Source organism: Lissotriton helveticus, chromosome 9 (genome assembly GCF_964261635.1).
Source record: "Lissotriton helveticus chromosome 9, aLisHel1.1, whole genome shotgun sequence".
NCBI lineage: Eukaryota > Metazoa > Chordata > Amphibia > Caudata > Salamandridae > Lissotriton > Lissotriton helveticus.
The window spans coordinates 974451401-974464904 of record NC_136070.1 but is presented as its reverse complement, the minus strand read 5'-3'; the positions used below and the strand labels follow the sequence as shown (position 1 = coordinate 974464904).

General features: G+C 44.3%; 1 protein-coding gene across 2 annotated transcripts in view; it reads left to right on the top strand.

Moving 5' to 3' along the window:
- The window catches only part of LOC144782100 (hyaluronidase-3-like), an 84668-nt gene that overhangs the window by 63717 nt on the left and 7447 nt on the right, over positions 1-13504 (top strand). For both annotated transcript variants that reach the window (XM_078661263.1, XM_078661264.1), the window contains exons 2-3: positions 1789-2787; positions 9295-9384. In XM_078661263.1, the coding sequence (XP_078517389.1) occupies positions 1864-2787; positions 9295-9384 (1014 nt within the window). In that variant the 5' untranslated portion in view covers positions 1789-1863. The remainder of the gene's footprint in view (positions 1-1788; positions 2788-9294; positions 9385-13504) is intronic.

Here is a 13504-nt window from a genome sequence, read left to right as displayed (position 1 = left end):
AAAACTTCAGAAAAAACTCCAACGCATCCAGAACGCATCAGCCAGACTCATACTAGACATCCCGCGTAAAGACCACATTTCTGGTCACCTGAAAAACCTCCACTGGCTCCCCGTCAATAAGAGGATAACATTCCGCCTTCTAACCCACGCACACAAAGCACTTTACGAACTTGGACCCGAATGCCTCAACACACGACTTTCCTTCTACACCCCCTCCCGCCAGCTACGCTCCTCCCACCAAGCCCTTGCTGCTGTACCTCGCATCAACAAAACCACCATGGGAGGAAGATCCTTCTCCTACCTGGCGGCAAAAACCTGGAACTCACTTCCCATTCACCTTCGCCTCACTCAGAACCACCTAACATTCAGAAAGCAACCTAAAACCTGGATATTCGACAAGTAATTCCCCACCCTTCTCCAAGCGCCTTGAGACCCTCTGGGTATGTAGCGCGCTATATAAATTAACTGAATTGAATTGAATTGAATTTCTAGCACTTAGAATCTGTGGCAATGCCATGGTTTAAGAAACCACTTCTTTTGTGATGCAGGACAGCATGTTGTTTGTTGTATTGACCTGTATCCTTAGCTGACCAATGCACTAAAAAGCTGGAAAAAAATTATTCTTTTTGGGAAGACTCTGAGGGCCATTCACAAAGTAAAGTCGTACCTTTACACCAGTAGATTTACTCCTATGCAAGGGTGTAAGTGTTAGCCGTGATAATTCACAAACTTTCCCAGTCGAACACTCCAGTTGCAGTCATGGGAATGTCACGTGACGTTTGGTATTTCTCCAGTGCGGAGTTCTTTGTAGGACAGAACTCCACCTTGGGGAAATCCAGCCCAATGTCTTTCCCTTTTTACCCCAAGTCCCTGTGGAAAAACCCCTTCCCTTAGACCCCCACGAAGTTTGAGGTTGGCTGTTCCATTTCTCAACCTGAAAGAGGAGCTACCACAACCCTTGGCTGGAATATTTGTCCCGACCATTTCCAAGGTGAGGATAGGTTGGAGAGGCTCTTGTGAATGTCAGCATCAAATGTTTGTGGGCACTTCAATCAGTCATTTGTAAGCGCACTACATACCCGCGATGACTTCCAACCCATTAGATAGAGTTTCCTGCTACATATTTGTAGACATTAATAGTTTACAATTAAACAGTAGAAAAAACATTTATGCCAGAGGAGTATCTATTTGTGGATACCTAACAGGCGTGAGTTCGGCCATTTTCAGCCATAAACATAGATTTACTTGGGGAAACTATCAGTTGTGAAGAGTGACTTCTTGAGGCCAGAGTCGTATGAGAAGAATGATAACTACCGGGGCAGAAATAACCGAGTAGGTGTTAGCCAGGTCACTAGCTACATGGAGCTGCACCCCAACTAGCATGAAAAAGGTACCTGCACATTGCAACCTACCTCCGCCTCATAAAGATGGGGTCTACCACACTAGGAGACCGCATGGCAAGTGCATCGACATCTGTCTTCTGCAGAGATGTACTTGTAACCCAACACTTGGAAATAGTCACATCAGAGAGCAGCAGTAAGTTCTCAAGCAAATGTCAATTTACAAAAAAGACCGAATCACAAAACAATAAGAGTGGACCTGGCATTCACAAATGTGCACAGTAGCAGAATGGCAGGCAATGAAAGAACTTTTTGGTAGAGTATAAGAGAGTATGACAGTGTGATATGACCTTCATTCCTTAAGCCTCACTCTAGAAACACAAAAAATGCTTATTTCATACACTGTATGACTCTGTATGTTCTTACCTGTGCCTCTCTTTTCTTCTAGGTTGCCGATTGAAAGAGGACGTGATGCTAGGGCTGAGAAGCTTCCTGGATTAGAGTCACATTTTATTGACCCACCATGAATTTAGCTTACCTTCCCTGGGTCATTTTTTGGCTCTGCTCTGTCCAGCTCTTGAAAAGTGTTGTCTGGGGGAAGTCGTCGTCCAGTCCTGTTGCTCATCATAAGCCTTTTATCGTTGTGTGGAACATGCCGACTGCTGGGTGTGAGAAACAGTATGGCGTAAATCTCCCTCTTGGAGTCTTTGACATTGTGGAAAACCGAGATCACCGGTTTCAGGGGCAGAATATGACTATCTTCTACAAGAACAAGCTTGGTTTCTACCCCTACATTGCCCCAAATGGCCGATGGATCAATGGTGGGCTACCTCAGAATACAAACTTGAAGCGGCACCTTGCAAAAATCTCCACAGACACTCGCCACTTCCTGGAAGTAGACTTCAAAGGGTTGGCAGTGGTTGACTGGGAGGAATGGCGTCCCTTGTGGAACCAAAACTGGGGTTCTAAGAAAATTTATCAGCGGGCATCCAAGGAATGGGTCTCAAGGAAGTTCCCTGATGTGCCCAGTGAGAAGATAGGACACCTGGCCAAGCTGGAGTTTGAGAAAGCAGCACATTCTCTCATATTGCAGACATTAAGGACTGGGCAACAGCTGAGACCAATGGGTCTATGGGGTTTCTATGGGTTTCCCGAATGCTTCAACTATGCTTATAAGAAAGAGGCGAGCAAATATGACGGTCAATGCCAACCAGAGACTATGCACAAGAATGACCAACTTAAGTGGCTTTGGGAAGAGTCCAAGGCCATCTATCCTAGCATCTATATGCCGGAGAAGTTGATGGCATCTGAGGAGGGTCTTCTCTATGTCCACTACCGAGTAAAAGAAGCCTTGCGTGCAGCAGAGTTCAGCCTCAACATTTCCACCCCACCAGTGTTGCCGTATTCCAGGGTGACGTATAAGCATTCCATGAGATTCCTGACAGAGGTAATAGCAGATGGCATTTTTACCGATGGTAATCTCATTCCTTCAAGGAGTTAACATATTTTTTATAATTTTTTTCGTAGCTATTAGCATAATTTTCACGTACTGTAAATCATGCGAATGTATTCACACTTAAAGCAATACTTGAGTTAATTACTGAAAGTGACCACGTTAAAATAAGTAGACAGTTAACTTGGTTAGTATATTTAAATGTGTACTTTACACTGTTACCGAGTAAAAAAGGGAGATGTGGACTAATGGCCAGAGCTACCGACTTTGGACCTGGATCCAGACTTGAGTCCCAACATTGCCGTAACATTCTGTGATTCTGGGTAAATCACTCAATCTCTGTGTGCCTAAAAAGTATAATCCGACCTTGTGTAATGTAAACTGGTGCTCATGGAAAGTGCCCTAATTCCCTTGGCCCAAGTTAGTGATCTGTAAAATTGCAAACAAATATATATAAATGATTTTGTCTGGTAAAAGTCAGAGATGGCACGCAAAAGCATTGTCTCTATAAAAAAACTGACAAGAAGTGCATTTGATTTACTTAGTGACAGTATGCTGAATGCTGCTAGTAAAGGGGAATATGCGCGATTCGATGGCAGCCTTTAGCATGCTGATTACTTTTCATTTATATTCTTTGCAACTTTATAGAGCTTAAACTTGACACAAAGTTATTGGAGCGCTTTACTTGAGCACCAGTTACATTACACAAGGTTACTCTTATGTTTTTTACGAGGAGATTGAGGGCCTGTTTTACATATTTGTTGGACTGGTCCTACATGTGCTCTTTTAGCTGTCTTCCCATCCGCCATCCTGGCGGTCCACCCGCCCGATTCAGATGCTGGCTGGCAATGGGAGAAAAGACCACTGCGGTCCCCCCGACTCCACCAGGACTTCAGCCCTACGGCAGGACTGGCTGCAGGAGGTGATGGCGGGAGTCCTTCCAGGATTCCCGCCCTCCAGATTTAGATGTGAGCTGGTTCAGAAGGAATTCTACTGGGAATCCCTCCTACTTCGAGTCAGCAGAATGGGACGAAAAGGGGTAAAACTACCTTTTTTCTGGGTACGGTCTGCGATTTCCACCTCTACTCCTTTGCCCAGGTCCACCCTTATCTACTGCACTTTGACCGCTACGGACCGGCACCCAATTTTGATGGACCCGAAGGTTGGTCTTCGTGGTGTGTGCAGGTATACATTGCATGGTGTGTGTATGTTGGTGGGGTGCAATGCAGAATGTACAAAATATGCTCACTACTCATAACCTATATGTATATATGTACAAATGCACAACATATATGTATGTTACACATATACATTTTTTAATGGTCTTCCCCCATCAGTACTCTCCGGACTGGATGCCAACAGGCCCAATGGGAACATCCAAATCTGTTCGGCGGATCCCTCCGTCAAGACGGCGACGGCTGGTGGATCGCCAACACAGAAGACCGCAGCAGTCTTCTGTGTATTGCGTATATATCTAAATATGGCAAGTGGAAGAGTCAGTCTCACCTCTGGTCTGAGACCTGCTCTACCCCCAGCAGCTCCGCTGTCTGTGACACCGCCCCTAACCCAGTCTCACCTCCTCCTGGTAGGTGTTCCTGGCCACTGCTGCCCTGGTCTGTTAGTGTGCTCGTTTTCCTGCTGTTCTGGTCCTGCTTTCTGTTTTTACTGTTTTCAATTCTGTTCCTGCTTCTGGTGTTAGTTATTGTTGTTGTTAGTATTGTGCCTTGTTTGTTTTTGTGCAGTTTTGAACCCTGCCGCTGCTGCCCCTGCGGCTCTTCCCCCCTGCCGGTTTCTGCTCCCGCCTCCCAGCTGCACGTCCCTCTCCCCTTCCCTATTTAATGGCAGGCACGGGGTAATCGCACGCAGCGGGCCGCCATAGGCAAGCCCATCTGTGCATGTCCACGACCCGACCGCAACCAGCGCCAGAACCCCTGGATCTCCGACCACACACCTCTATGACTCAGCTGTCCTCCTCACACTCAACCCAGGGAGGAACAACAACTGCTGGCAGTCCACTCCGAACACCACCCATGGCCAGTTCTCCTCTGACGCCAGACCGTCTCCTCAGACCATACCCCCGCAGACATTGCCCCCACAATGAACACCAATACCTCTGGAGCCCTAAACTGCATCTTCCTCAATGTGCGCTCTATGCACACACATGCCGAAGAGATCTGGAACCTCATCGACACCCTCTCGCCAGACGCCGCCTTTGACACAGAAAACTGGACCAACGCCTCCGCCGCCATGGACATCGCCAGCGCCATCCCCAATGGATACAAGTTCCAGAGGAAGGACCGCTCACACCGCCCAGGTGGAGGACTCGCCATCACACACAAGAGCTCCCTCCGCCTCCACGAGCGACTCCCCCGTCACCACCGAACACCTTCACTTCCAGATCTAGACAAACCACAGAACCACTCTCTGCGGCACCCTCGCCTACAGACCCGCCAGATCCCACACCTCATTCACCACTACCATTGCTGACCTCGTCGTACCCCACGCCATCGCCTCCTAGACTACGTACTCATCGGAGACCTGAACTTCCACCTCGACAACCTCAGCGACCCCAAGTCCAACACTCTCCTGGACAACCTCGCTAACATCGGACGGAAACAGCTCATCACCACCCCTACCCACAAGGCAGGACACACTCTCGACTCCATCTTCCCAGGTGGGAACAACATCTGCTTCAGCCACATCACGCAGCCCCTCTGGACTGACCACCACTGCGTACATCTTTCAACACGGCCACAGCTCTATAACCCACTCCGCCCTCCGCAAAGAAACTGGAGCAAGGTCACAGAGGAGCACCTCAACTCCCCCCTCAGCCGCGACACCCCTGTCTCGACCAACGCCAACTCTGGAGCTAAGGAACTACACCACTGGATCACCAATTGCGCAGACGAGCTTGCACTCCTCCGCACCACCAACAGCCAACGCCCCCTGAAGGCCACCTGGTTCACGGCTGACCTCCAAGAAGTCAGACGCTCCTGCAGACGTCTCGAAAAACAATGGAGAAACAGCAAAACCACGGACTGACCACCTATAAGAATGCCAGTACAGAGTACCACCAACGCATAAGATCCACAAAGAGGACCTTCATCCGGAACAAAATCCTCACCAACTCCAGCAACTCGAAGGAACTCTTCAACATTATCCAGCAATTCACCAAGCCCCATAGCGAACCACAGACGTCACTCCCTCCCAAGACCTCTGCAGCAAGCTCAGATCCTACTTCCACCTAAAAATCAAAGCCCTCAATGACAACTTCAGCGAGCAGACTCCAGATACCACCCTCCCCTCCAACGATGACATCTGGCCCATCAGCACCGCCTGGACCCCGTGGACACTAGTTCCCTGAGCGCGGGCAAGGGAGACTTGTATGCTCCCACCCGATGAGAGCTGCACTGCTAATTACCTCCCATATGACATTACTGATAACATCATTGCAACATATGAAATTAGAACAACACTATGCATGCTGAGGGAACAAATTATAGTTACTTTAGGGCACTAGCTACTGTTACTATAACTGATGTATTTCAGTGGTTTTGTTATTTTAAAACTGTATGTTATAGCTTAAATTCTCACCAAACTACGTCCCTTTAATCTTTGTTGTTTCCCCGGTGAATTTGTTAAGTAAGATATAATTACACTTCCTAACTTTCACACCACTTTAATTCATGCTTTTTCTGTGTATATATATATATATAATTATACACACCGTGACGATGATTGAGAAGGGTTGAAATGCGTTGCCATTAAAACTACTTGGAACCAACACGCTGTGTGCAGGCTGTTAAATCTTGGATATCGCTCAGGATTTGCTTGGCTTAATATCTATATATAAGTACATATATATACATATATATATATATATATATATATATATATATATAGTGCTATTTATGGACCAATATCTTCTTATTTTGTCCTCTATCAAAGTGTTGAGCTCTTGCTAGAGTGAAGTGTGCCGAGCTCTTGCTACAATGAAAACTGGCAGTCCATGGACAAGTTCTTTTTCTCTTGATAGATTGAAATTTAGCCAGGCTCTTGCTAGAGTGAAATGTGGCTTGCTCTTGCTAGAGTGAAATGTGACCAGGCTTTGGTTAAAGTAAAATATGGACAGGTTCTTACTAGTGTAAAATGTAGCCAGACTCTAGATAGAGAGAAATGTGGTCCAACTCTTGTTAAATCAAAACGAGGCCCAGTGTGAATAAGCTGCCACCAGCCTGAAATGTGGGCAGGCTCTTGCTAGAGGTAAGAGTGAAATGTGGCCTGGCTCTTTCCACAGGGAAATGTGACCCAGCTTTTGCTAAAGAGAAATATAGACAGAATCTCAGCTAGTGGAGGACTGACTCATGCTCTGCATAGATAGCCCAGCACCTGTTGTCAGGAGAAATGCAAGGAGGGTAATGAAAACACACAGAGCAAGAGATACTGTGATATCGGAGCAATATTTGATATTGTAAAGTTTTTGTCATAATGTTATCTGGACAGTGCAGGTCCAATTTTATATCATCTGTAAACCTGACATCAGTATTACAGTACATAAACTTCACGTGACTGCCCAAAGACATCATGGCTGTGAGACTCGGGCATGGAGTTGGCTGGATAGATGGATGAGCCGCCTAGAAGCTATGACCCGAGGGACAGCAGGTGGTTTACAGATCAGGAGAGATGATGAGACGCTCACAACTATATTTGGAGCAGCCTGTGAAATGAATGAGCTGTGGAAGCTCTGAGCAGCTACTTGCTTCCTTATTTTTGGTAGTTTGTGGTTTTGCTATTTTTGTTCATCTTTGTGCTTAGCGTGAAAACCCTCCCTAGCTCGCTCGTTGTATGATCGAAGGAGGAATCCCAGCTCTGCGCGGCAGTGTATGTTGAATTAGTTCGTGGCTTCGCTGTAGTGTTGAAAAAGGGGCCCAATCCTAGTGATTGTCAATGTTTAAGTGAACCTCACTTGTAGAGTCAGATGTACATAATAAAGGTTGATCAAGAGAGAAGTGTGAATGTTTGGCAGGAATTTTAGGCCCTGATTTGAAGGTTGCTGGAATTTGATGAAAGGTTGTCAAAACCAATGGTGGGCATCCAGACCAAACTTTTTGTATGCTGACTGGACGGCAGTTTCTTTCAATATACAGAGATGACCTGTAGCCTGCAGCCGTTTCTAAATTTGGTGGACGATAGTCAATCAGGGTGGTGAAGGGTATTTTCTCCCCCACCCTGACTGGCAGGTGGTACTGGTACTCCATCCAAGTCAAAATCAGGACCTTAGTAGGGAAAGATAGACATATCTAAATTTTACAGCTTATAAGACATAATACAATTAACAGTGAGTGTAAGGACCATTGGCAGCAGACCCATTGGGCCCTGTTTGGGAGATCCCCAGCACTTTTCACGGTCACCACTTTCACGGTAAGTACACTGATAACCTACACTCAGTCAACACCATCACCTTGGCCACTGCTCGATCATCCTCATTGCTATAGTCTGTATGGAGGTTGCATAAATCTGCAGTCCTCTTTTTATATATACAATGGGCATGTAAGTGAGGGCCATCAGTTTAACCCGTACCTAGTGTTCTCAACATCTACAACCTCATCTTAGACAAAGCCAAACATGATCAACATTTGGTCATATATCAAAGTGTAAAGAATTCTATATCTGAGCAGTGGTAGGGGTCCAAATCCTGATTGCATTGGGCAGCCCAGTTGGAAGATAAATTTACTGCAAGTGGTACCCTATCCACCAGAAAACAATATGTCAGCTGCCTGTGCTGGCTCTTCCAATGTAAGTGTCTTTGAAATAAATGCAATACTGTTTTATAAGTGAGCTGGACCCAGTGAGCATTAGTAAGGATGGAATTATCATATTTCCTATAACTAGTTATTTAACAGGGCAGCAAGGTGCAAAACCGATTGAAATGGAAAAGCAATGGAGCATGGAGTCTGATACAGTGGTATTTCATGCATCTATCCTAGATAAACACAAAGCTTCAAAAATAAGTCAAGGTGCTAAAGATAGGATTTGGTCAACTTGTCAATGTTCATTTTAAACTAACAGGAAGTGAAGCATAAAACCATACGGTTAATGGTTGACGTGAGTTAGCGAGTGATATCAACTATTGGTAATGGAAACAGCCACTTTTCTAGAGGGAGAGGTGATGTGTATAACATTAGAATAAACCCCGTTTCAACAGGATCTATGTTTCAAAGGTGATGGTGCCTGCAGTACTGTAATTTTTTCTACTGGTGCGTATATATTTCTGATAGGCCTCAGTATCAGTTAAAAAAATTCTGGAGAAATACATAATGTGGGTTTAGCACAGTGAATGAAATCTTGAAAGAAGTGTCTGTACAATTGTTGGATTAGAATGATAAAGTGAGGAAAAAGCAAAGAAAGTTGTATCAGAAATTGGGATATAGGAAATGGCCAGTGTGAAAGAGGTAGAGACGAGACAGCCTATTAATGATTGACTTTGGGTTTCAACCCTAGGTGGACTTGGTACACACCATCGGCGAGAGCGCTGCCATGGGAGCTGCCGGAGTGGTGCTGTGGAGTGGGAACTCCTTCGTCAATTCTGAAGTAAGTACACGATCCCTTGTCCACTGGATTAGGAGAAGCCCAGGAGATGTGAGGATTGAAGAAGAGAGGAAATATCTATGACTGGAAAGCTTCTAAGCTTGGACAAGGTGTGAGAGAGGCTTTCATCTCTAGACCACTGGTTCAAGATTGGCCGAGTCTCCTAGCGACCAGATCATTTACATGTAGTGGCTTTTCCACTGTAGTAAATTAGTTTAAGTTCTTGGACCAGATACCGATGTGACTGGCGCAACTCCCACAATGCAGGCCTGTATGCCTGCTGTCCATAAGGTAGTGGATGGGATGGCGCCTACTGAGAATTCAGGTAAGGGAAGGGACACACACACAAACACACTTGCACACACGCACACGGACACACACATTCACTCACACACAACCAACACACATTCTCACTCACTCTCTCTTCCAACTTTGAAAAACCTCTTTATACCCTGGTCCCCACACTGAGGTGTAAATGTGGTAAGCAAAAAGATTAAACAGACATTGGGTTTCTAGTAAATTAGATCTACTTTATACGCACATCTTAACACTATCATCAAAAAGCAAGTTCTTTGGTATGCATTAGTCGAGTAGCCAGACCCTTTCGAACAGATGTGGAGAAGTCACATTTAGAGTGAGGGCTGGAACTGAAGGTTCGTTCAGTGGCGGGACGAATAAGGAAATTCAACTCGGGTTTGTGGCAAGACCACACAAAATCGGAGGTATTGTAAGAAACTGGTTGGTGGGCATGGCTCCAAAGGCTTACCTACACCAATGGTGCTTGGGGAAGCAGAAACCAAAAGCGTAATTACTATCATTGTGAAGGATGAATTACAGAAAAGTGTAGAAATAAGTATTAATAAAAAGATATTTAATTACATTAACAAGAAACATGGGGGAAACATGGGGCTGTCTTTTTAAAATTGTAAAACGTGGTGGTTCCCCCTGAAATCTACGGGGAAGTTTTACAGAGCTAAAAAACTGGCTAAATCCAAAGCCATAGTGGACCTAAGGGGCCTTAATCTGACCATAAATCTACTTTTTAACTTAGTTTTTATTTGGTCTGTTTCCAAGAGTTGTCTCCCCTATACAGAGGAAGACCATGCAGTCTTCAATGTCAAGCACTGTATTTTTCTTTGCTTTCTTCACCGTGGACGAGTCTCATGTTGTCTTCAAACCTACAAAACTGCCATTTTCGAAATCTTCAGTGCTGGACACCAAAAGATTACAATGTTGAACCACAATGATAAAATGCCACTACGTCCTTCAAAATGCGGGCCTTCCAGCATCCAGCAGACACTGCCTCTAAGTTAACTTTTTAGTTTGAAAGAGTCTTGAATGGATCTCCCCTCAGTACTCTTCTTCCCCATACCTCCATGATGTTGAGTACCATAGTCCAAACTCTTTGAGTCTGTGCCTTGCAGGCACTAGACCATGATGCAGAAAGGGCGTAGCTGAGGGTAAAGAACAGATGAGTCCAGGGATGTCGTGACGGGAGCTGAAAGATGTCCACTACAATCCTGGCTAAGAGACTTTAGGCAAAAAACCTGCAAGACAAAGAGGACTTTGTCAGAAAGTTAACTGCACAGCCTTTGTACTGCCTTGTGCATTGCTGATGAGTATCCAAGGACTGGCAACTCCACAGTAGGTTTCCTTCCTGGGGGAAGGTGCATACTAATCACCCTACCCATGAGCGTCATTAAAAAGCATTAAAAATACCTTTATTCGGTCTAACAAGAGTACATAAAACATAATACCCATACCAAACATCTATTTTGCTTAAATAATGTATATGCAGTTCTATTTTCTGGCAACTCACACTTTTACCAGGATTCCCTGGCAGGTTTGTAAAATTCCTGACGTCGCACATTGGTCTCGATAATAATGTTCTACTTTATAAAAATATAACATACTTCAGAAAAATCTTTAAATGTACTCAAATTCCCTCAGCACTTTATCATTGACTTCCCATGGTGAGAAAAGTGTCTAACATAGCAGACATTTGGCATCCTCTTTTTAAAGAAGGTAAGTTCACATTTTTTGGTACATATTTTGTAGTGGTCATTGCCACTGCAGCTACATAAGTTTCTCTAAGCTACAGGTTATCATGAAGTTTGGTACAATTGTAGTTTAAGATATCCCCCAAAGTAGGCTTTTCCGGTGCCACAAAAATGATGAAAGTGGCTGCGCAGCCTAAGAGATGGTAAGAAATAATACTTTGGTAACAGAGTGACTTTCTGATGAAGTTGGTTTTGCACACATATAGTTGAGATCAAGGCAAAACAATATATACCGGCGTCATCTCACTCTAGATTTTAGAGTGACCAGGGCTGCGACGAGATAGACGGGCATCCTTATGGAGTACTACATTTTAGGCAGTTTATATGGTCAGCATGGCAAATGCCTAGAGATACACTGGCATATCATAGTAGCTTGTGCGGAGCTTACGACCATGGCCAGTATTCGCAATGAGCAATGGCAGCCCACCACTGTTGTAATGTTTAAACACATACCGTGAAACATTTGAGGGTCTGTACAGAGGTATGTCCTGAGATGTGGTCAATAGAGGTCCAGACTGGTTTCCTTGAGCTTGCACGGCCAATGTATTTAAGCACTTACCAGGACCAGTCCCCGGCAGAGCTAAAGGCTCATGTCGCCGGAGAATAGTAAGGTTTTGTTTCATTGTCCATAGCCCTGCTTAAAATTAGGAAGCTTATTCCCTACAACGTGGACCAATCAGTGGCTGGCGGTCCCATGCCCTGTGCGCAGTTGAGAATCTAAGTGACACAAAGAGCTTCAGATTTGTTTTATGTATCGCTGCTTGTTCACCGACTCTTTCTCTTTCACTTTTGGTGCAAATGCTTCTGCTGAGTAAGAATGAGCTTGGCCAGCTTTAGTACTTTTAGACTCTTACCTGTACCTGCTGCAGTCTCTAAGGGCCATATGTGTCAAACTCGCAAACGCTATGTAGGTAGGATTTGCAAATAATTTTGTGAATCCTACATATTCCTTAATTGCAAAATTGCGATTCACAATTAAGGAATACCTCCCCATTCATTCCTATGGGCCTGAGGCCCATAGGAATGAATGAGAAGACATTCTCAATTTGCGATTCTCAATTAGAGAATCGCAAATTGAGAATGCAATGTCAAGGGTGTCAAAAGGACACCCTGTTGCACCCCTGAAATGTGCATGTGTGCCACATGGCACTTTGAAAAATGCAAAAAAGTGAATTTTTCCGAGAAATCGCAAATTACCACCAACTTGAAGTTGGTGGTAATTTGCGATTCTTTAAGGCCAAATTGCACTTTTTCTGTGCTTCTTACATTGCATTTAAGGAATAGCAATTTGTGATTCCTTAACTGCAGTTGCAAAATAGTGAATCGCCAATTTTGCAAATCCCTATTTTGCGAGGCAGTTGTTCTTTCATACATACCACTGAGCCCAATTGCGATCGCAAACTCCAAAATTCTGCAAATTTCGGCATTTGCCATCACAAATTGGAATGATACATATGGCCCTCTGATACCTCGCCAGCACAGTGACTGCCTTTCTTTTCACCCACTTGTGGCTCTATTTACTTTTTTTTTTTTACTCCAAAAGTCATGCTCAACCACTATAAACTAAGAATATATATCACAGAAAAGCATCTCTTTACACATTCATCTGAATATATTTTTTATTTTTTTAAACCTTACCTTGTGGAAGTCCTTCCTCTCTCCTAAAATAGAAATAAAATCACAGTAAACTTTAAAATATCTACATTACTTACTATCTGACACTGACTATCAGTAGCTGCCATGGAAATTATCATGAGTAATTGACTTTATTTTCCTTCTACATTTCTAAAAATAAAACACTGAATAACTGGATTCCTTAAGTTTCAATACAACATGTAAAAACATTTCCTCCAAACAATGCTCTCTTTATAGAGTGAGTAGGGGGATCCAGCCATGAGCTTGTCGCATTGTCACAGCAGAAGTGAAATTGATAATAGTACCACTATAACATCATAGTTGTACAAGCAGAATAGTAGCCATGTCACACCTCACTGTTCTCCGTTTATCAGCTGGGCTGCTATCATGGTACATCAGCGCTTCTGGCATTATAATTAAGTAAATTA